The 24,732-nt window shown below is 39.8% G+C and overlaps 1 protein-coding gene across 1 annotated transcript in view; it reads left to right on the forward strand.

The window, feature by feature from the left end:
* SLC28A3 (solute carrier family 28 member 3) overlaps positions 1 to 24,732 on the forward strand; it is a 119,437-nt gene that overhangs the window by 55,887 nt on the left and 38,818 nt on the right. The window contains exons 8-13 of the mRNA XM_073633577.1: positions 12,626 to 12,703; positions 13,290 to 13,370; positions 13,839 to 13,919; positions 15,873 to 15,998; positions 19,271 to 19,401; positions 21,901 to 22,069. Coding sequence (XP_073489678.1) covers positions 12,626 to 12,703; positions 13,290 to 13,370; positions 13,839 to 13,919; positions 15,873 to 15,998; positions 19,271 to 19,401; positions 21,901 to 22,069 — 666 coding nt within the window. The remainder of the gene's footprint in view (positions 1 to 12,625; positions 12,704 to 13,289; positions 13,371 to 13,838; positions 13,920 to 15,872; positions 15,999 to 19,270; positions 19,402 to 21,900; positions 22,070 to 24,732) is intronic.

Genomic DNA, 24,732 nt, shown 5'->3' on the forward strand with positions numbered 1-24,732 from the left:
GCCGATACGTATTCTTCTACATATTTTTGGTAAAAAAAATTGCGATAAGCGTATATTGATTGGTTTGCGCGAAAGTTATAGCGTCTACAAAATACAGGATAGATTTATGGCATTTTAAAAAAAAAATTATTTATTTATTTTTTTTACTAGTAATAGTGGCGAACACGATTTTTTTTCGTGACTGCGACATTATGGCGGACACATCGGACACTTTTGACACATTTTTGGGACCATTCACATTTATACAGCGATCAATGCTATAAAATTGCATTGATTACTGTATAAATGTGACAGGCAGGGAAGGGGTTAACCACTAGGGGGAGAGGAGGGGTTAAATGTTTCCTAGGGGAGTGATTCTAACTGTAGGGGGAGGGGACGCACAAGGGGAGGAGACCGATCGGTGTTCCTCTGTACTGGGAACACAGATCGGTCTCCTCTCAACTGACAGGACGTGGATCTGTGTGTTTACACACACAGATCCACAGTCCAGCCCGGTTAACGGGCAATCGCGGGTGCCCGGTGGACATCGCGGCCGCCGGGCACACGCACCGGGTCCTGAGCAACGCGGCGGCGCGCGCGCGCCCCCTAGACGGCCGGGAAGCCCAGGCCATCATATGACGTCCACCCAGGATGGGAGATCCCATCTGTGGACGTCATTTTACTATGGCCGGGTAGGGAAGTGGTTAAACTACACCCCCCTACACCTCCCCGTGGCACGCATTTATTTTTTATGATGCTTGGAGCCCACTTTTTATCTCGCACACGGGCCTGCTGCTTTCATGATACGCCCCTGTGTCCACCCTTCTACTTTTTTTTTAATAAGCAACATACAAGACTTTCCCATGTAATGTATATTATGTATGATTTCAAGTAAAATTACATTCATTCTGAGAAATCCATTAATGCTTAACCCCCTAGTAGGAAATTGACAACCGACCTTTGCAAAAATATAAGTAAAACAAAGAAGACCAGTTATACCTGTTTCATATATATTTTTACAGCAGAAGTAACACAGAATAAAAATATGATAACATTATCTCCGTCCCAACAGTTATATGAAACTGCATAATAAAATTGTTTCGTGAAAAGGGAAAACAATGCAGATGTCTTAGAAGTCTGCTCAAGAAATTGTGCAAAATGAGTTGCTTTCTTCAAATTAGCTTTTCTTCCACACCACTGGTTTGTGACAACTTAGACCCAAGGTTTGGAGGCTTCCACTATGTGGCATCTGCCCATGTCACTGAGTGCACATTCTACAACTGACTGTATACAATTTGTTTAAAGAGGAAGTCCAGCCAAAATATTTCTATTTTAGATATAGTTTGTCAGTACCCAGCTAGCAAGCAATTGTGCTACAAGTTTTTAAAATGACTTGCTAAGCTATTGCTAGACTTGCTAGGCTTTACACGTTTGTCCACATTGCATGGCTCCAGATAAACTTTCTTTACAAACATTCTGCAAATCTGCTGCACGTTCTGGTTCAGTTATGTTGTGCAATAGTTATCCTGCCGTAAGGGTCACTGTGGCTAAATTTAATGCTGTAGACTTGCAGAGTTCTTGCTGTAGACTCAGCACTGCAACTTTGCTCTTGCTAGAAACTTGCCACGCAAATTTGCTACAAATTGGAAAAGTGTCAACTAGAACTTGTGCTTCAAGTGCTCTGCAAGTGTACAACTCGCCAGTGAAAATGTGTAGCAAGTTAACAGACTTACAATTCAACACTGCCACAACATAGTGGCAAGTTATCCTTGCTATTTGTGTAGTACCTATCAATGCCGGGACAAGGTCATCCAGTGCCCAGGGCAAAGATGCCAAACTGTGCCCCCCTCCTCCGTTCAGGATGTGCAAGCTTAGGGGATCCTACACCCAGTAGTCACTTGCCATTAAAATCACTGCTGCTGTCACTATTCCTGTCAACCTTACAACAGAAGGAAGGTGCCCCCACCCCTACAGTAAACCATTGCGCCCAGGGCAACCACCCCTGCCGTCCACCCATTGTCCCGGCCCTGGTACCTGCTAAGTAGTTCTGAGCCCTAAAAATGACTTGAGGAAACAACAAACAAATGAACATTTCTATGCAACCACTCAAAAGGGTTCTGTGGATACTTGTCATGGCTTATCATGGTAGGCATGGCTTTTTGATCTTGGACAGAGGGTAAAAAGTACTGTGTTATTTGCCAAACATATGTAGTAGATGGAACTCTAAACAAAACACATATTACCCTTGCATCCTTCTGGTTTCTTCTCTATTTTAAGCACATATGCATTGACTGTCATCTTCCAGTTCAGTCACTGAACATGGGCGAATATGTTACCTGGAAATATTTCAGATGGCAACCCCAAAAAAGTCTATGGGATAGGATTAAATTGCATCTGCATGGACATCACATCAAGAAATAATGTAAACAATGCAATGGGTCTCAGAGCCAGGGGTGTTGCTAGTATTATAAAAGACCTAGGGCACCTTTGGACACCCCAACAAGAGAATGAATGCAGTGCGTACAGCACACCATGGCAAGCAGTAGGTTCAGTGGCGGCCCATCCATAGGTCGGCGCTTGGGCGCCCCCCCATTCTGTAACAAAAAAAATGGTCACTTTAAGAGTGACCGGGTGCCGGTCGGTCTATGGGAAGCCGATTTGACCACGTATAGGGAGTGTCCAGGGCGCAAGAGATACACACTCCCCCATTCTCCAAGCTCCAGTGATTTGCCTGCAGCAGCTCCTGTTCTTTTATTTTAATGGCCGAGACCGGAGGACGGTGCGCGGTGCTTTTCGCGGCACCGTGTCACTTCCGGTCTCTTGGCTCACTGTATTTGGCATGAGTGGAGGAGTGGACTGAGATGGAGCCGGGCACGTGGTGTGTGGAAGAAGCAGGCCTGACTGACTCAGACTCCTGCTGGCGCGGCTTCTGGTAAGGTATGTAGTGTCAGGGTCATTGTGTCTCTCTCTCTCTCTTTTTGACTCAGTCGCTGAGTCTGTATGTGGCCGCGGCACATGAGCTGCCCCTCTGCTCCGCACACAGTCACACTAATCCCCCGTCTGCACAATTACCACCTTGTCTGCACAATTACCCCCCTGTCTGCACAATTACCCCCTGGTCTGCACAATTACCCCCCCTTGCACAATTACCCCCCCCGGTAATTGTGCAGGGGTGTAATTGTGCAGATGGGGTGGTAATTGTGCAGAAAGGGGGGTAATTGTGCATATGGGGGGTAATTGTGCAGATGGGGGTAATTGTGCAGACAGGGGGGTAATTGTGCACACAGGGGGGGTGGTAATTGTGCAGGGGGGTAATTGTGCAGATGGGGGGGTAATTGTGCAGATGGGGGGTGGTAATTGTGCAGACAGGGGTGGTAACTGTGCAGACAGGGTAATTGTGCAGATGGGGGGTAGTAATTGTGCAGACAGGGGGGTGGTAATTGTGCAGATGGGGGGTGGTAATTGTGCAAACGGGGGTAATTGTGCAGATGGGGGGTGGTAATTGTGCAGACTGGGGGGTGGTAATTGTGCAGACGAGGGGTGGTAATTGTGCAGACAAGGGGTGGTAATTGTGCAGACAAGGGGTGGTAATTGTGCAGACAAGGGGTGGTAATTGTGCAGACTGGGAGGGTGGTAATTATGCAGATCGGGTGGTAATTGTGCAGATGGGGGGTGGTAATTGTGCAGATGGGGGGTGGTAATTGTGCAGACGGGGGTGGTAATTGTGCAGACGGGGGGTGGTAATTGTGCAGACAGGGGGGTGGTAATTGTGCAGATGGGGGGTGGTAATTGTGCAGACGGGGGTAATTGTGCAGACGAGGGGTGGTAATTGTGCAGACGAGGGGTGGTAGTTGTGCAGACGAGGGGTGCTAATTGTGCAGACTGGGGGGGGTGGTAATTGTGCAGATGGGGGGTGGTAATTGTGCAGACGGGGGTGGTAATTGTGCAGACGGGGTGGTAATTGTGCAGATGGGGGTAATTGTGCAGATGGAGGTGGTAATTGTGCAGACTGGGGGGGTAATTGTGCAGACTGGGGGGGTAATTGTGCAGACTGGGGGGGTAATTGTGCAGACGGGGGGTAATTGTGCAGACTGGAGGGGGGTAATTGTGCAGGATTTGTGAGAAATGCTATATACCAGGCTTTGTGGGACATGCTATATACCAGGATTTGTGAGAAATGCTATATACCAGGATTTGTGAGAAATGCTATATACCAGGCTTTGTGAGAAATGCTATATACCAGGATTTGTGAGAAATGCTATATACCAGGATTTGTGAGAAATGCTATATACCAGGATTTGTGAGAAATGCTATATACCAGGATTTGTGAGAAATGCTATATACCAGGATTTGTGAGAAATGCTATATACCAGACTTCGTGAGAAATGCTATATACCAGGCTTCCTGAGAAATGCTATATACCAGGATTTGTGAGAAATGCTATATACCAGGATTTGTGATAAATGCTATATACCAGGATTTGTGATAAATGCTATATACCAGGATTTGTGAGACATGCTATATACCAGGCTTCGTGAGAAATGCTATATACCAGGCTTTGAGAGAAATGCTATATACCAGGATTTGTGATAAATGCTATATACCAGACTTCGTGAGAAATGCTATATACCAGGCTTCGTGAGAAATGCTATATACCAGGATTCGTGAGAAATGCTATATACCAGGATTTGTGATAAATGCTATATACCAGGATTTGTGATAAATGCTATATACCAGGATTTGTGAGAAATGCTATATACCAGGATTTGTGAGACATGCTATATACCAGGCTTCGTGAGAAATGCTATATACCAGGATTTGTGAGAAATGCTATATACCAGACTTCGTGAGAAATGCTTTATACCAGGCTTCGTGAGAAATGCTATATACCAGGATTTGTGATAAATGCTATATACCAGGATTTGTGATAAATGCTATATACCAGGATTTGTGAGAAATGCTATATACCAGACTTCGTGAGAAATGCTTTATACCAGGCTTCGTGAGAAATGCTATATACCAGGATTTGTGATAAATGCTATATACCAGGATTTGTGATAAATGCTATATACCAGGATTTGTGAGACATGCTATATACCAGGCTTCGTGAGAAATGCTCTATACCAGGATTTGTGAGAAATGCTATATACCAGGATTTGTGAGAAATGCTATATACCAGGATTTGTGAGAAATGCTATATACCAGGATTTGTGAGAAATGCTATATACCAGGCTTTGTGAGAAATGCTATATACCAGGATTTGTGAGAAATGCTATATACCAGGATTTGTGAGAAATGCTATATACCAGGCTTCGTGAGAAATGCTCTATACCAGGATTTGTGAGAAATGCTATATACCAGGATTTGTGAGAAATGCTATATACCAGGATTTGTGAGAAATGCTATATACCAGGATTTGAGGTCTGATGGTGCAGGAATTGGGACTGATCTGAGGGGTGAAAGGACAGGAATTGGATTGATGGCACAGTGGCTGCGTTTGATGGTACAGTGGCTGCGTTTGATGACACAGTGGCGGCAATTGATGGGCACAGTGGTGGCAATTGATGGGCACAGTGGTGGCAATTGATGGGCACAGTGGCTGCATTTGATGGCACAGTGGCGGCAATTGATGGCACAGTGGCAGCAATTGATGGGCACAGTGGCTGCATTTGATGGCACAGTGGCGGCAATTGATGGGCACAGTGGCTGTGTTTGATGGTACAGTGGCTGCGTTTGATGGTACATTGAGGCTGCAATTGATGGGGTTTTTTTCGGAATTTTTTAGTTTGTTTGTGCCCCCCCAAAAAAATTTTGAGCACCAGCCGCCACTGGTAGGTGTTAACACATTTCGTTAGCAGTGGGAAGGGGCCTAAAGAGGCATGGTTAAATAAAAACTTGCTTGCACACATATGCAGCAGTACCCAGAAAATATTCTTTAATTGTTGTGCCACATGTGAGAGCCTCACAGACATGTAATGATTCCATGTGCTTTTTTTTTTTTTTTTTTTTTCTTATCCACTTCAGCGAAAGTTTTCCGAGAGACATTATTTCAACTTTATGTGTCAAACTTTATCTCTTCTCCTTTTTCACATCATTGTGGATTGTTTCTGTCACATCTTTATTATTTTTCCCTTCTAGGATATTCTTAAATAATTTTAACAACCGACGACAAAACGCCTTCTATAATTATAAACCCTATTATTATCTTAATCTCTCTCAGTCCCTCTTATTTCCCCCCGCCCCCCCTCCCCCTCGCCCCCCCCTCCCCCTCCCCTATGTCTGGTCCGTTCCTTTATGTTGTTTATTTATCCACTTGGCTCTGCACCTATTCTTTCTTTTATCCTATCTAAATAAATATCCGAGACTTTGTAGTTTTTCCAACTTTCCCATCTACTAATATCCCCTTTCTCTCCTCCTTCCATTTTGTAGTGATAATCTATTTCCTTTAGCCAGTTTCTAATGTCTGGTTTTCCACTTTTTAGCCAATTCTTGGGAATTAAGGCCTTGGCCGCATTCAGGAGGTTAGGTATTATTGATTTTCTATATTGTTTCTTAGGTTTATTGTAGATATGGAAGAGGCAAGTCCAAATATTTTGTTCTATTTCTTCTCCAGTTATTTCTTTTATGTTATTTAACACTTCCTTCCAGTACTCCATTATTATTGGGCATTCCCACCATATGTGTGTGATCGTTGCTATTTGGCCACATTTTCTCCAACACAAGGAGGTTCTATCTTGATGGAATCTGTGTATTCCTACTGGGGTCATATACCATCTTGATACTAGTTTATAATTCATTTCTATAGTCTTCATGTCCCAAGCTTTATTATATCCCATTTCTATCATTTTTTCCACTTTTTGGTTATCTATTTTTAAATTCATTTCTTTTTCCCATTAATTTATATATTCTGGTCTTTCTTGTGCTTCCAAATCTGTCAGTATACTATAAATTTTTGATGTTCCGTTTTTTAATGGTGTTTCATTGCTACATAGCTTTTCCAGTGCAGTTAATTTTGTTTCATCTCTCAGTGGGTGTGGTATTGTGCTTACTAGGTGCCTTAGTTGAGTATACTTCCATTCATTCATCTTCCATCCATTCCTTTCCTCTATTTCTACTCGTGTTCTTATTTTACCATTTCTAGTGATATCTTTCAGTTGTGGGTTACCTATTCCTTGGATTTCAAATATTTCCCTCCCAGGGGTGAAGAGATTCGATCCTGTGAGTGCTAATAGTGGTGAATTATATTTCCATTCATTCTTTAAGTGGATGGTGTCCCAAATTTTAAATACATTTTTTGTTATTTCGTGCGTGTCGGTGTCCAATATTCTATATTTCCGTGGAATCCAAATATTCTTATGTAGTGTGGCTCCACTTATTGTGTTTTCCATTTCCACCCATTTTTTTTCAGTTTTCTCATTTGTCCACTCTAACATTCGTGTTAAAACTATGGCTTTATAGTACCTACTTATATCTGGAGCGGCAAGACCTCCCTGCTCCTTTTTCCTTGTGATCAGCGTGTAATTAATTCTTGGTTTTTTATTAAGCCATATGTATTTTAGCAGGATTGTTTTAATTATTTTAAAAAAGCTCTGCGGGATTTTTACTGGTAACATCTGTAATCTGTAGTTTATTTTAGGTAATATCGTCATCTTAAACATATTTATTCTTCCAATCCATGAAAGTGGCTGTATTCTTAACTTTTTCATTTCTTCTTTGACCTCATTGATCAGTGGAATAAAGTTTGCCTGATAAATTTTTTCGACTCTAGGAGTTATTTTAATTCCAAGGTAATTTAGTTCTTTTACCCAAGTGAATGGGAATTCTTTTTGTAAAAACTGAACTTCCTTTTTCTCTAGACCTATGTTTAATATTTCCGTTTTTATTGGATTCATTTTGAAGTTTGACAGTTCTCCGTATTTTTTAATTTCTTTCAGTATGTTTGGGAGTGACACTCTTGGGTTGGATACGTACATCAAGATGTCGTCCGCGTAAGCAGCGATCTTATGCTCTTTTCCTCCTAGTTTCGCTCCTTCTACCTCTTTGTTATTTCGGAGTGTTGCTAATAGTGGTTCTAAAGCCAATACATATAATAGTGGAGACAGTGGACAGCCTTGCCGTGTTCCGTTCTGCATCTTAATTTTTGGAGAGAGTCTACCGTTTACTTTTACGACTGTTGTCGGGCCATTATACAAATTTGTTATCCACTTCATCATTTTTGTCCCGATACCCAATTGCCGCAATGTATCCATCATGAAACCCCAGTCTACCCTGTCAAATGCTTTTTCTGCATCCAATGACAGGAATAGAACTGGGGTCTCATTCTGCACCTTCTTGTGCAACATCAATAATGATTTTAGGCTGTTGTCCCGCCCCTCTCTCCCCGGGACAAAACCAGTTTGGTCCGGGTTGATCCACAGTGGGATTAGTTTTTTTATCCTAGTGGCCAGGATCTTGGAGTACAGCTTCGTATCGGCGTTCAATAGGGCTATTGGCCTGTAGCTTGAGCAGTTAACTTTGTCTTTCCCTTCTTTTGGTAGTATTGTAATATGAGCTAATAACGATTCACTTCTTATTTCTTCATCTTCCCCTAAGGAATTCATATATTCTAATAGTTTTGGAGTCAGCTGTTCTTCAAATTTTTTATAGTATTTGACCGTAAACCCGTCTGGTCCTGGGCTTTTTCCTACGGGAGTTTCCTTTAATGCCAGTTTTACCTCTTCATGCGTAATATTTTTTTCCAATTCTTCTAGTTGGTCTATTTTTAGTTTTGGTAAGTTTGCTTTTTTTAAATATTCTTGTATCTTCTTTGTTCTTGTATTCGCTTCTTTCCAACTTTCCTGTCCTTTTATTGCATAAAGGGAGCTGAAGTATTTTTGAAATGTTATCGCAATATCTGTAGTTTTATTTACCACTTCTCCTTTTTCATTTTTGATCTTCTCAATGTAATTCAAAGACTTCTTTTTTTTTACCAGATTTGCTAGGTATTTTCCTGGTTTATTACCCCATTTATATTTTTCTTGTACTACTCTGTTGTAGTCCTTCCTTTCTTCTTTTTCCATCCAGTCTTTTAATTGCTCTCTCTTTTGAGATAGTAGGCCGAAGATTTTGTTGTTTACTTGATTTTTATGTTTTCGTTCCAATTCATAAATTTCTTTAATTATTTGTTGCATGTTTGTTTTCCTTTCCTGTTTTTTTCTTGCCCCTATGGCTATTAACTTGCCCCTAATAACAGATTTATGCGCCTCCCATATTGTTGCTTTCGATACCTCTGGTGTATCGTTTTCCTCAAAATATCTTTTAATTTCTTCTATGATGCTTTTTTCGGTCTCACTGTCTTCTAATAAAGTTTCGTTGATTCTCCATGGACCCCTTTCAACGACTTCTCCTTTTATTTTCATTCTCAAGGTTACTGGGCTGTGATCTGAGGCGGTTATTATGCCTATTTTTGTTTCTTCTATTTCTTCCAAGTTTCTATGTTCGACCATGATGTAATCCAATCTGGAGTAAATTTTGTGTACTGTTGAGTAGAATGTGTAGTCCTTTGTGCTGGGGTGCTGAATTCTCCAAGGGTCTATTAGTTGCTGTTCATATAATGTTCTTTTTAATTTCTTTAGTTGATTTACCTCTTTGTCCCTTACTCTTGAGGTACTGTCCATTTTATTATCCATGCTAACACTTTGTCTGAGCCTTCCTTAAATAAGACTGTAATAAAAATAGTAAGGGACACTTTGGTCAGTACGTGAAGTATGTAATGTACAATATAATTTACATGATTTCACAAAAGTGAGTACACCCCCCACATTTATGTAAATATTTTATTATATCTTTTCATGTGACAACACTGAAGAAATTACATTCTACAATGTAAAGTAGTGAGTATACAGCTTGTATAACAGTGTAAATTTGCTGTCCCCTCAAAATAACTCAACGCACAGCCATTAATGTCTAAACCGCTGGCAACAAAAGTGAGTGCACCCCTAAGTGAAAATGTCCAGATTGGGCCCAAAGTGTCAATATTGTGGCCACCATTATTTTCCAGCAATGCCTTAACCCTCTTGGGCATGGAGTTCACCAGAGCTTCACAGGTTGCTACTGGAGCTCTTCCACTTCTCCATGACGACATCACGGAGCTGGTGGATGTTAGAGACTTTGTGCTCCTCCACCTTCTGTTTGAAGATGCCCCACAGATGTTCAATAGGGTTTAGGTCTGGAGACACGCTTGACCAGTCCATCATCTTTACCCTCAGCTTCTTTAGCAAGGCAGTGGTCGTCTTGGAGGTGTGTCATTTCTTCAATGTTGTCACATGAAAAGATAGAATAAAATATTTACAAAAATGTGAGGGGTGTACTCACTTCTGTGAGATACTGTGTATAATGCACTTGTCAATATGAGTATAGAGGTCAGGGGTGTAGTGCAGGAGTCAGGAGTAGGTAACAAACTGGGTGCTCCAGTTCAGATTGAGTTCAGTGTCAGTTCATAACTCTGAGCATAACCTAGCACTAAAGGTGGAAAGGGATTAAAAACAAATTTAAAGCGGCATTAAAACCAAAACCAAAAATGTAAAATATTGCAGCGTAGATGTGGTAGCTGCATTTTTTTTTTTAGGCTTTTTTCCCTCTGCATTCACCTTGCGATCTGGCCAGTAACACACCTCCTTGTATGAGATTGCCCCCACTCTGGATGAAGGAGAACAGGGGGCACATTTTGACAGCAGAATTATTAGTCTGGGAGGGTGGGTACTAGCGGATTTTAATATTCTAACACTTTAAAAGCAGTTATCGTAAACAGTTTTTTTTCCTTTTGGGATAAAGGTTTCACATAAATAAATAAAACTGATCTTTGTACGCACCCCTGTCAGTAGTAAATGGTTTGTCTCAGCCCTCTTAACTGTTAAATAAGCAAGAAAGCTTGTTCTGTTTGAAAATAACAGACTTACTTGCCAGATTACCAGATGAAAATAGAAGAAAGAAAGCCTAAAAAAGAAAACGAATGCAACCATCACATCTAACAATTGGTAATTGCTGCAAAATAATAATAAATGTTTGCTTTTGGGTTTAACACCACTTTAACCGCAGGAAGGTGATGTTCTTTTTTATTGTAAGAACCCATCCATTATTAGAGGCATATATTTGCTGTTTTATTACACCTGAAAAAGCCTAAAAGATGTAAACTAATACGACCAGCACACTGAAGGACTTGTAAGCTGTATTAGACCACATTTGTCCTGGGTTTGTTAGAATGAGATTATATTGATATTCTGTACATTTACAGAAATAACTATTGGTGAGATATATTCAAATAGAAAAATCATTCCATTCTTATCCATAAATCATAATGGATCTAATAATAAAACAGCATACGATTACAGGATAAATATTCTAATACAAAATATAAAACAGTGTTAAAAAGTATAGGTGTATTCTTGAAATTCTCTACGAGGAGCAGCTTCTTACCATCACCTTGTCTGGGAAGGCTGGCTTTGTTTCCTACATAAGGAAAGGCAGAGGTGACTTCTGAAATTCAACTCTCCCTAGAAGGGGTCTCTTAAGCGCATGCTGGCATCTTACAAAAGTTAGGGGGATGGGGATTGCCAAGTGTGTGTAACAATATACACAATACCATATAACTTTATCTATCACCTGAAAAAAATATTACGTATACTAATATGTGTATACCTAATGCAAAGTTCTTTCCTATATTGCGATCTTAATTAAGAAACATTACAGTATAAAGAACTTTTAGACTTTATGAACTCAATGAGAAAGTTTACTGTCTGAGATGGGAAGGGGTTGAGTGAACGCCCTAATTAGTTTCATGTCAGCTCACGCAACACTTTTATACAAACAAAATAAACCCCAAATATATGTACTTTGTATATACAATATTTTCACATAGATTTTAGGATCTGTTCACATCTAGGCATTGCTATTTTACAGGCGTATTTCTGGCGTTATTGCAGAGTTTTTGCACCGTTTTTTGAACAGGCGTTTTGAAGTTCAAAAGTTCACCAATGAAAAGCAATAAAAATGCTTGTAATCTGCTAAAAAAAAAAAAGCTCATGTACTTTTTTGAGCGATGGGCGTTTTGCTATAAGCGACAGAACGCTCAGATGTGAACAGGGGCCATTGAAATGAATGGAATTTGTATTGTTGGGCGTTTTTAGATCTGAGGCTTACAGCAGAAAAACACCCAAAAACGCCTAGATGTGAACGGAGCCTTAAAGTCTATTTATTTTACTCTCCCATTCTAGAACAAATACAAATATAGCAACGCAATACATCCCAAGGCCAACATATGCACAGTGTAACAATGTAACTCATTTTTTTATGAGAGAGACAGCAAGAAGCCTATAGTAGGAGTGTTTGGGAGCAGAATTCCTATATGACCTGCAGCAGTTCTCAGATCACCAGGTTACAGAAAAAAGGATGTAAGACATTACAATGATGCTGTAATTAACATACCTGCATGTACATCAAGGCTTATTTTACATTTGGAATGGAGTGTATCTTTAAAAAGTGAAGATATGCAAATCTGACCTAATATTGTGTTACATAAATCAATTGATGGTAAAAAGTGAAATTAAAAGCACTTAAATCAGAACATCTAAGTATACTTCGTATAAACTGTATTATTCATCATTTTTAGACCTTCTTGGAATATTCCGATACAGGGTCAAAATTTGTATTTGGTGAGAAGTATCTGGATCATTTTTTTGCTTTTAAGGTGAGACTTATACAATCCTCCTTTTTTCGTTTGTATTATCCTCTTGTTATCCCTAGCATACCAAATGTACTTCTTTATCTATCTACATAGCTAGTGTTTTCCACAGATTGTATATATATTTTTTAAACAGTTAATACAATTGTATTTATTTTTTCGTTTGTGGCAGCATAAAATGTAACTTTGCCAAACTTTGGACCTAAAGTATAACTTTACTGCCATGATACAGAAAAAAATTGTCAGAATAAAATTGTTATTGTATATCTGTAGTAACATTAGCCATTGAAAATCATGGGTCATAGAGAAAGCTAGCTTTTTAATTTTTAACTTCCTTTTGCAATATTATTCTGAAGCAATATATGTATTACTTCTGTATCATAACAAAGTTATTTCCAAATGAGTAAGCACGTAACTGAAATGTGAAAATGTAGCTATACATTTTGAGATTCATATATGTATGAATCTTTGTACTATCTTTGAAAAAACAAGTTATTAAAAAGACTACAAATTCCTTTATACTAAAGCCGATGACATATTGTACATGGAGCAAAACATAACTTACTATTCTGTTTTGTGATTGTCATCACAGGTCCTACCAATTGTTATTTTCTTCAGCACGGTCATGTCAATGCTATATTTTCTTGGCTTCATGCAATGGCTCATTAAAAAGGTGAATATTCATTTCTGTTATTTAGCTGTATATCTTTTCTGGAGGAACATTTAGTTCAGTTTAATTACCTTATACTTTAAGCTTAGGACGATGGTAAATTAAAATGTTTAATGGTCACACATTTCAGAAAATCATTTAGTTGTTTTGTAAAATTTCTATTCTAATGGTAATGTGTTGTAAGTGCCACCTGGATTCTGGTACCAAGACTGGGTAGGGGTAAATTTACATTGAGGGGAATTACCTAAAATGGGAGCAGACAGAATCGGGAGCATAGTGACCAATAGGCTTCTAACTTCAGGTTAAACTTTAAAAATGAATGCTAGAAGCTGATTGGCTGCCATGCACATTTACTCCAGATTCTGGCTGCTCCAGTCTTAGTAAATTCCTAACAATATATATGAACTGCAGTTATTCTGGGCTGATAGAAAAATTGAATAAAATCAGCTTAATTGTTTTTTCTTTTTGAAGGTTGGATGGATAATGCAAATAACTATGGCAACGACTCCAACAGAATCCCTAGTTGCAGCAGGGAATATTTTTGTGGGCCAGGTAAGTCATTTGTGGTTATTTTTTAAATAATTTATTACATCTTACCTATTTATCTTTAATGTAACATTTACATCACATTTAAAGAAAACCTGTACTAATTAAGTATTGAGACTGCATTGTTGACCTCTCCTTTTTAAAATACCAGTTCCCTGGCTGTCAGGCTGACCCAATGCTTAAAATAGTTCTTCACTACCTTAAACAAGTATGCAAATTCTAACTCCACTATGAATTTCATGATCTACATGCATGTTCCAGGTCAGTGCCAGAGGGCAGAATACTGAAAGGGCCAGTGCTGATGGGCTTTTAAAGATCACTTTGTTTACTTCGAACAGGTTTGCATTCCCATACAAATTTATGTCAAAGTGAAGCCCACTTAAAGGATTTCAAATGTAGGTCCTACAGAGGTCAGCTGCAAGTGAAATGCACTGAAATGCATCTCAAACTGATTTCAAATGGATGTCATTGACACAAACACAGCAAATGCCATTTTTATAAGATCAGCAGAGGAAGCTTCTGTATTTCTCTTACCGTAGGTTTCTTTTAAAACTGATCAACTGGGTAGGGTCTGATACCTGACCATGTACTCACAGCTAACCGCCACCAACCCCTGAATGGCTGTCACAGACCAAACTCTGCCAAGCACCCAGTCAAGTATATATATATCCATAAGATTTAAAGGATATAGCATTTCTGTGTACCTGTACTGTAAACATGCCAAACAAGTCAAGTGTATTATGGGCGGCTGCATAGATCTACACTCTGACAAAAATGTTAAAACACATAAAAATAAATGTTATATATATATATATATATATATATATATATATATATATATATATATATATATATATATATATATATATATGTTTATATGTATATGAAAAATGGGGCATACTCAATGGGCCACTTGGTCTTTTTTTCTGCTGTAACTATTCTAAGCTTCTGTGTGGCCTTTCTGCCTCCAACGAGTTTAAACATTTGAATTGAAGGAGGTCAAGAAATGATCTATTACATTGTGTGGTAAAATAGGACAAAACAAACATAAAAGTGTTATGTCTGTTGATTAATTAACCTGATTGCAGCTTTTATTGAGAAAACCCAAAAGATCATAATGTTTGATTGATGGAAACACTAATATTGTTACAAATCAAAAGAACCGAAAGACATACCAATCATTTTGGGGAGGCCACAAACTTTTTCAGATTTACTTAACAGCAGCCTGTTTTGGAAGAGGCAAAAACAACCAATAAATAAAAACAATATTAGCACTCATTTTGTAGTAAACCAAAACCTCTCTCCAGGGAAGTATTTACGTACTATATGAGCCTGTAGACCAGGTCACAAACCTGCACCATTTTTCTTTTCTTTTTTTGCACCATTATCACAGTTAAATATTTAAACTTGCAATATTGAGCTCAATATACAGGTTTTAGAGGTTTTCCCATTATAAATATATAGACATTGAAAACCTAGCTAAAAAGCCAAGGGAAAAATCCCTTATTAGACTTAAAATAGTCCTGATCAAAATAATTCATTTATTCTAATTGGCATGTGGCTATCATGCCTTATCATGATCTTTTTACCACAAGCAGAAGATTTAAACAATTAACAATGAAAGAAAAAATTAAAAGGCAAGTTTTACAGTCTGTGGAACGCCAAGGAGTCTGACTCCTGAGCCATGATAGAGGAAAAGAAGTTTCCCCTGCCAAGGTCCTGGGGAGCAGTATGCTAATTATTTTTACAGCTTGCTCCAAATATAACTGAAGTGGCTTTACATAAGTCACAGCATCCGAGCTCATCAATATCGAAGTATTTTATAATCTGCTCCAGTGTAATTTGCCTACTTAACACTTTATGTGCCAGATTCTGCTAGAGTAGATTTGCAATCAATGTGGTGAACTACTGAATAAGAAATGTTTACTCAATAATACTGGTGCTTCTTTTCGTTTTCAGACTGAATCTCCACTTTTAATAAAGCCATACCTGGAACATTTAACCAAATCAGAAATCCATGCTGTGATGACTGCTGGTTTTGCTACCATTGCAGGGAGTGTGCTGGGAGCATACATTTCCTTTGGAGTGAGTATTGGCATTCAGTTACAGTGAGTGGGTTAATGTCCAAAAATTCTAATTATTTTGCTTAGCAGAGTCGACAATGCATGTCCCCTTTGAAGATTTAGTAGTATATTTTTACTCCAGTGCTATTTATACAGTACATGTCTGTTGATTTTATTCTTCTGAATAAAATATTCGGTTTTAACACATAATGGGAGTGATCCCCTTTTTTTCTATTTTATTGTAAAGTGCCGTGCAAACTGATGGAATTGTTGCAACTATATAAGTCCTTTATAATAATAATAATACATTTCATTAGGATTTTTTAAGACAATGCACCAGTACCAGATGGTCATATACCAAAAACTGACAAAATGTCTATAAGAGTAAAAAGAGTACCAAAGATGTAAAGGGATGGTGCAGGCAGAATGGTAAATCACATATCACATACAATATTACATTCCCAAGCAAATATCCCAAGATGGCCTCTATTTTAATAAAGATTAACTTTGTGGCACTATTTTTGAAATCCTCCTCTTTTTTACAGTTAAGATCTGTTTTTTTCTTACTAATAATATCAAAAGTAGGTATCATACTGTGCATTCTAACAATTACCAAAGACAAATAAATAGGGGAAAAAACAGTTATATAGCAAATCAGTACTTTTCCGCACCAGAACTGTGTTATTTTACATGGGACTGATGGCTTTTGGTACTGATTCTTCCCGCACCAGATAAAGGTGTAATACGGAATAAATGAGCATTTGGGATTAGGTTATGGTTAGCTTAGGGTTGGGTCAAAGGTTTGCAGGAGAGGGGGGTTTGCTTGATGTCTATGACAGAGCAAGTCTATAAGCATTCTCACTCATAAAGGTGATACACTACATATGCCTCTGATTAACTTAACAACTGTTATGCAGGAAGCAGGGAGGGTAATTAGAAGATCATTCTTGGGGCTTGTAACAGGGTGTACATCCCCTTTCTATAGTAGTTCCATTAGTTCCATCCACAGGCTGCTAGGTGGCTCTTTCTGTGCATTAACTTAACTTAGCAAGGGATAAAAAGTATACCCAAGGGGATGGAGGAATTTTGCAGAGGGTGTGAAAAAAAAGTTAAGTCCAGAGCTAGTGGAATGGGACCTGTTTTCCAGAAGGATGAAGATTTCCTGGGCCATGATGTAGGGGCAAGATGTAACACCTTCCCTTTGAAAGAAAGCATAGGACATTCCTTTAATGAGAAATAGGGGCAGCAGAGTCATTATTTTGCCTAACAAAATTTAGACTGAAAACTGTTATAGTAAATATTGGGTGCTACAACTCTCCTCCTGGTGCTAACATGAGTTCCCTTTTAGAAGTCATACTAAATAGTAAAGTCCTGTTACACAGATACACCCATTATATAAGCAGTTGGTTGGGCTTCCTCAGAAGTCAGAAAAGTCAGGTCAATAGCAAATTTTAAATGTTTAATAAAGTAAAACTAGCCTAAAGCACGACACAGAGATATGTTTTCTGGATAGCAAAGGTAATATCAGGCATCTTGGGGTGTCTGCTCTTCGGCATGACTTATGCTTTTGAAAGGTTACTATACATTACAATTTCCCTTTAGAACATTGTAGGTATAGTCTGCAGTATTTCCAAGGGGTGGTGATGGATGTAGCAGTAATTAAACAAGTGATTCTTTTAAAATATTATGCATAGGGAGTTCCATTTTTTTTATTTAAAGTGGAACTTTAGTCAGAAAATTAAGTCCTGATCACTTCAGGCTGAAAACATTTTTTGTATAATGTGAAAGATGATTTTACGCCATGAGAATCGTAAGAGAATCGTGATCTTTATCTTAAGCAAAAAAATTGTGATTCTCACTTTATCCAGAATCGTACAGCTCTAATGTAAACCAAAAATTTGACTCAAGTGGTTAAGTGGATGTAAAGAACTGATGTAAAAACTAATGTAAACTGATCCGTTCTTTGAAAAAACGTGACTGAACTGATTAAACAAACTGAAGGCATGTGTGAAAGTGGCCTAAGGCCCCTTTCACACGTGCGGACAGTATGTCCATATTTCATGCATTTGTTCTCGGATGAAATACGGACATACATGCATCCCTATGGGATAGCGCGTGTCAGTGGATGAACATCCGCTGACGCCCAATATCATCCGTCCCGCTATGGTCTGATTCTGCAGACGGAGGAAAATCCTATTTTTTTTATCCGTCTGCAGAGTGGATCGGATAAACATTGACAGACGGTCCCTGTTCATCCGATCCCCCCATAGGGGAGAGCAGAGATCTGACAGGGTGGTCCCTGCACACTGTCATCTGCTGGCTCAGCAGGAATCAATGGAGCGAACCCCGCTGAGCAAGAAGATGTTCACGGGGCAGATCATCACGGATCCGTCCCGTATGTAAGGACCCTAAAGCAGAATTAAACCCTCCTATCCTTTACAGCCAAGGAAACGGCTTCTGTTTAAACTACAACTGCCAAAGTGCTGCACATGTGATCAGTTATAATACCAGCCATTTGATGGTTTGACAGTTTGGTTGAGGGCACAAGCAAATGTTAAGCAATCCATTCCAGGAAATTGAAACTGTTAAATCGATGGGTTTCATTCCACTTTATGATTTAGACCCCTTTCACACTGGGTGCGTGTTAGCGGTAAAGTGCCGCTAAGACCTGCTTTACCGTGTTTTAGCATCGCTTTTTAGCCGCTAGCAGGGCGCCTTTACCCCCTGCTAGCGGCCGAACAAAGAGTTAAAAGCACCTGTGTTGCGGCACTGCTGAAGCGCATTGCAGGCGCTTCGGCAGCACTGCCTATTCATGTCAATGGGCAGGGCGTTTTAGAAGCGGTGTATACACTGCACCCGAACCGCCCAAAGATGCTGCTTTCAGAATGTCCCGCTATCGCATCGCTCCAGTGTGAAAGCACTCGGGCTTTCACACTGGGGAGATATGAGAACGCTTTTCAGGCGTTTTACCGGCGCTATTTTTAGCGCTAAAACGCCTGAAAGTGCCCCAGTGTGAAAGGGGTCTTACTGCTGTTTGGGGGCTCTGTGCCTCAGCAAAATGGCAGCCTCTGGCAAGAAGCAAGTTGTTATGGGTAAAGTTCAGCTTTAAGATTCAGTTGTGACATACAGTATAACTCAAAGTCCAAATCAAAGCAAAAGGACAATCTAAATAATAAAAGACCATTTGTAGAGATATTCATGATGGTAAAAGGATAATGCTTGTATCATTGTATTAAATTGTTTTCAAGTAACTAACTATCAACCAACAAAGATAGTTTTTCTGGTCTATTGCAGGTGTCGTCCTCACATTTGTTAACCGCTTCTGTCATGTCTGCACCAGCAGCACTTGCTGTAGCCAAGTTATTTTGGCCAGAAACAGAGACTGTAAAAATCAATATGAAACAAGGTCTCCAGCTGGAGAAAGGGTAAGAGGCATGTCATAGGAAATCATAAGTGTATAACTGAAGCAGATATTCTGAAAACAGGGATTTGACATTATATTTAAGGTACCCATAGAAATAACATTACAATCAACCAGTCTAGTAATTTTCCACATTCATTGACAACCTCATGTCCATGGCACTCCCCAAAGCCGCTGACCAGGTACTGTGTGGGGGAGCAGAAAACCTGTCCAAAACACAATTGTTTGAGATAAGTAAATACAGGTAACATCTGCAACCGCTTAATCATTTAAACATTGAAACAAACCAAGCATTACCATCTGTGCAATGATGCCTGAGGGTAGTTGGATTGTGCATGCAAACCTGACTGCCCTCTGAAGTCTGTGGTCAACTTTTTGTAAAGGATAGTTCACCTTTACAAAAAAACTGCCTAAGCATATAAGGGATGTTTGTAGATTAAAACAAACTGTGAAGCTCTGTCTTAAAATGAATAATACCCTTGCTATAGGTGTAGGCTATTTACATATCTTATGAAGCCTAACTGGAATACTCCCAGGATGTTGCTAAGTACACCGAGGTTGTTGCTAAGTGAGGCCTAGTCATTACTGCTCACCTCCACCATCACAGGAGTGAGCTCTTTCTCTGATTCAAACCCCCTCACATACTCTCTCTCTCTCCTGATGCAGTAGCTCGGAGCTCAGCGTTTGAGAGCTCACTCCTGTGATGGTGGAGGTGAGTGGTGTTGACTAGGCCTCACTTAGCAACATCCTGGGAGTACTTAGCAACATCCTGGGAGTATTCCAGTCAGGCTTCATAAAGTATGTAAATTACCTACACCTATAGCTTTATAGGGCTTTATTTAACTTTAGTCAGAGCTGCACAGTTTATTTTTATCTACAGATGCCCCTTATTTGAATAGGCAGTTTTGTGGTAAAGGTTAACTATCCCTTTAAAATGATTCTGAGACCTGGCAGTAGTGCTCCATCTAAATGATGGGGCACACAAGCATCCATTGATTCACAAGAGTTAACACTTTTATAATTCATTGATAAATACCTTTTTATTATTTGTTTAAATTGGGTCACCTTATTTTATTTTTTTATTTCTTCAGCACAGCTGGGCTTAGGGCGGGGATAAGCCAAAGCAGGTCGTGTGTCCTGTGATGTCACCTCTGCTTTTTCAGGTCCTTCCCCCAGGCCATGCAAAGTAGAGTGAAACTGTCAGTCAAGGGTCGGATCTGCCCTAAGGCATCCTTGAGTGACAGCTCTAGTCTACTTCACAAGGCCTAAAAGGCACTAAAAAAGATGAGGGACATCACACAACATATGACTGGATCTGGTTTAGCCCTGCCTCCAGCCAGAGCATAGAGAAATTAGGGGATTTCATCTACAGTAAGTTGTGCGTACACACAGCTTACTGTAGAGATTAATCCCCCTAATTAATTTCACTACGGCCCGGGTTGGGGGCAGGGCTAAACCAGAGCCAGTCACATATCCACATGTTGGGGTCTGATCAACTACTTGACTGATGGCTCCAATCCTCTTTGCATGGCTTGGGGGGGAGAGCCTGAAATAGCTGAGGGACATCACAGTACATGTGACCGACTCTAGTTTTGCCCTGCCCCCAAACCAGCCGCAGAGAGATTAATTGGGCGTTTAGAAGAAGAGGAGCATGCAGTGTTGGTGGCAGTGGTGATATGAGCCTGCTGATTGTTGCCACCAACAGTTAACCAGGAAGTTACCAAAAAATATTCTTAATAAAGATTTTAGCCCTAAACAAAGGGCACAAAAAACATTAAAGCTATTATTAGGGCCTTTTTTAAAATCTTTCCTTTTTGAATTTGGTGACACTTTCAGCTATAAACACGTTATTTTAAATCTCAGTATATTTAGTATGTATCATTTACTGTAAAAAAAATCCTTTGTATAATTTATACTCACACCTGGTAATATAGCTAATAAACTGGTGAAAAGGTTACCAGAAAAATAAATATTTGCAACTTATCACCAGCTGTGAAAGTGTAGAAAAAATTCCAAGAGGAACACGGACTGCAAAACATATACATTTTTGTAGCAGAGTAGGGGATTCCATGAACCATCGTCATTTTTATTGCTGTCTTTGTCTTCTTTGGAGAGCTTCTCTCACTTCCTTTTTGAGTGAAAACATCATTTTTACGACAGGAAGTGAGGGGAAATCTCCCTGAGGCCTCAGACAGTACAAAAAGTTGACAAGTATTCTAGTCTTTATAGCACTCTATCCAAAACTATGAAAAACATTTTGTCTGGCGTTATAAAAAGTGACATCTCCTGTAATACTACCCCCTCCTCCCAACCACTTCTCATCTGTCAACATTTAAGCCTTCATTTGCTGCACACCCATCTCATCCGGCACTGTAAACCTCTTTGCATTATGCGTCAGAATTCATCACCAGGAGAATCTGCTTTTGATGATATGTAGTTTACATTTTGATGAATAATTGGTACATACTGTATGTAAATACTGATATTGGCTTCTTTGCCTTAGGGATGCAAGAAACATTCTGGAAGCTGCAAGTCAAGGAGCTTCTGCATCAATCCCTTTGGTAGCAAATATAGCAGTGAATTTGATGGCTTTCCTCTCACTTCTAGCCTTTTTCAATGCTGCCCTCTCCTGGCTGGGAAATATGTTTGATTATCCACAGTTGAGTTTTGAGGTAAGAATTGTACTATGGTATATAAAGAGGTCTAAGGTACAGTTATGAAATCAAAGTGAGTTTATTTAATAAAAGAAAACTGTATTTTTAAGACCTCATACACACTATTAGATTTTCTGCAGATTTTTGTCTTCAGATTTACCAAAACCATGTAGTGCAAGGGCCTGTCTGATTGCATACAAATTGAAACTCTTAAGGTTTGACCTCATATTATATGGTTTTGGTAAATCCGAAGACAAAAGTCTGCAGAAAATCAAATAGTGTGTATGGGGCTTAGGTGTTTAGTTGTAAATTAATTTTACAGATGTCGGTTTAATGTATATAATTGTAACACTATTTTCTAAGGCCCCTCTGGCTTATTATATCATAGACAAATATCCCTCATGTATTTTGTTATTATTGGAAAACAAGCTGACACAAATGTTTAATGCATTTTTAATGAATTTTTATTTTTTAAACATGAAATTTATTTTAAAGATCTCAGTTAATGTACCTAAAGACCCTGCATTCACTATATCTGGTCTCTCACAGTACACAGAACATGGAAGTGCAATTATTTTAGTAAATAAAAACTGCTAAATACCTTTTTTCAACAGCAATATACTTTATAGCAGTCTTGGGACTTCTATCAGTGTCTGGTTAAAGTGTGTAGAAGAAGTTTTTTATTCTCCTCTGACTTTCTTATGAGGCTGTGGGACCCCTGACCCTGACCCTCTGTCTGGACAGTGCTGATCACATGCACTCACCCAAGGAAAAAAAAACTCACCAAACTATGTATGTGCAGAGTGACTCTAAAGGCTCTGTACTATCAGGAGATGGATTGGGGATAGTGGAAGAAGGGGAGGATCAGAGAAGACAGGATATAAAACAGCCTTTTTGCACAATTAACCCCTTAGGTTTCACCCTGAATATAACAAGCATACTTTAATGTTTATACAAACTTATTTTACTGTTGTGGGTTTCGTAACACTTTCATTTTAACACTTTTTTCCTGGGACCCACTAGCTTATTATTTCCCTCACGTGTATAGTTATTATTAGATGTGTATTATTAATATAAAATGAGCTGACACAAATATTTTTGAAAAATGCTTATTTTGGTTTGTTTAACCGCTTCCGGACCAGCCGCCGCAGTTTTACTGCGGCAGGCTGGCTCCCCTGCGCGAAATCACGTTACTGTACGTCAGGGTTATGCAATTAGTGGACCTCCAGCTGTTGCAAAACTACAAGTCCCATCATGCTCTGCCTCTGGGTGTCATGCTTGTGGCTGTCAGAGTCTTGCTATGCTTCATGGGACTTGTAGTTCTGCAACAGCTGGAGGTCCGCTAATTGCATATCCCTGCTGTACGTGATCTTGCGAGGTCTGGATTGCAGGCGTGCGCCTGCTGCACAGTGGGGGTGCCGATGCTCGTGGTGATCATGACCAGGAGACACAGAACAGGGACGAGTGTATGTGTATGTATGTAAACACACACTTCCCTGTTCGGTTCTGACAGGAGTGACAGATCGTGTGTTCCTATTAGCGAGGAACCACGATCCGTCAATTCAGTCAGTCCCCTCCCCCCCTCATTTAGAATCACCTCCCAGGGAACAAAGTTAGCCCCTTTAGCACCCCCTAGTGTTAACCCCTTCACTGCCAGTGACATTTTTACAGTAATCAATGCAATTTTATAGCATTGATCGCTGTATTAATGCCAATGGTTCCAAAAATGTGTAAAAATTGTCCGATGTGTCCGCCATAACGTCACAGTCACGATAACAAAATGCTATAAATCTATCCCCTATTTTGTAGACGCTATAACTTTTGCGCAAACCAATCAATATACGCTTATTGCGATTTTTTTTTTACCAAAAATATGTAGAAGAATACATATCGGCCTAAACTGAGGAAAAAAATAGTTTTTTATATATGTTTGGGGGATATTTATTATAGCAAAAAGTAAAAAATAATGCGTTTTTTTTCAAAATTGTCGCTCTTTTCTTGTTTATAGCGCAAAAAATAAAAACGCAGAGGTGATCAATTACCACCAAAAGAAAGCTCTATTTGTGGGAAAAAAAAAAGGATGTCAATTTTGCTTGTCAGTTAAAGCGACGCAGTGCCGAAACGCAAAAAGTGCTCTGGTCAGGAAGGGGGTAAATTCTTGTGGGGCTGAAGCGGTTAATGTATAACATTTTTAACCACTTCCCGCCCGCCCTATAGCGGATTGACGTCCGGGAAGTGGTTCTGTTATCCTGACTGGACGTCATATGACGTCCAGCAGGATAACATGCCTCAGCGCGCCCCCGGGGGCGCGCATCGCGGCGATCGGTGGAGCGGTGTGTCACACCGCTCCACCGATCGCCGCGATGCGTGCCCCTGGGGGCGCGCTGAGGCATGTTGGCTGAGGCGATCTTGGTAAAGAGCCTCCGGCGGAGGCTCTTTACCACCTGATCAGCCGTGTCCAATCACGGCTGATCACGCTGTCAATAGGAAGAGCCGTTGATCGGCTCTTCCTCACTCGCTTCTGACAGACACGAGTAGAGGAGAGCCGATTGGCGGCTCTCCTGGCAGGGGGGGTCTGCGCTGATTGTTTATCAGCGCAGCCCCCCCGCAGATCACCACACTGGACCACCAGGGATCGCCACTAGGACCAACAGGGAAGGGGCAACATGTGGATGGCCAGG

The sequence above is a fragment of the Aquarana catesbeiana genome, linkage group LG01, assembly GCF_042186555.1.
Source record: "Aquarana catesbeiana isolate 2022-GZ linkage group LG01, ASM4218655v1, whole genome shotgun sequence".
Lineage (NCBI taxonomy): Eukaryota > Metazoa > Chordata > Amphibia > Anura > Ranidae > Aquarana > Aquarana catesbeiana.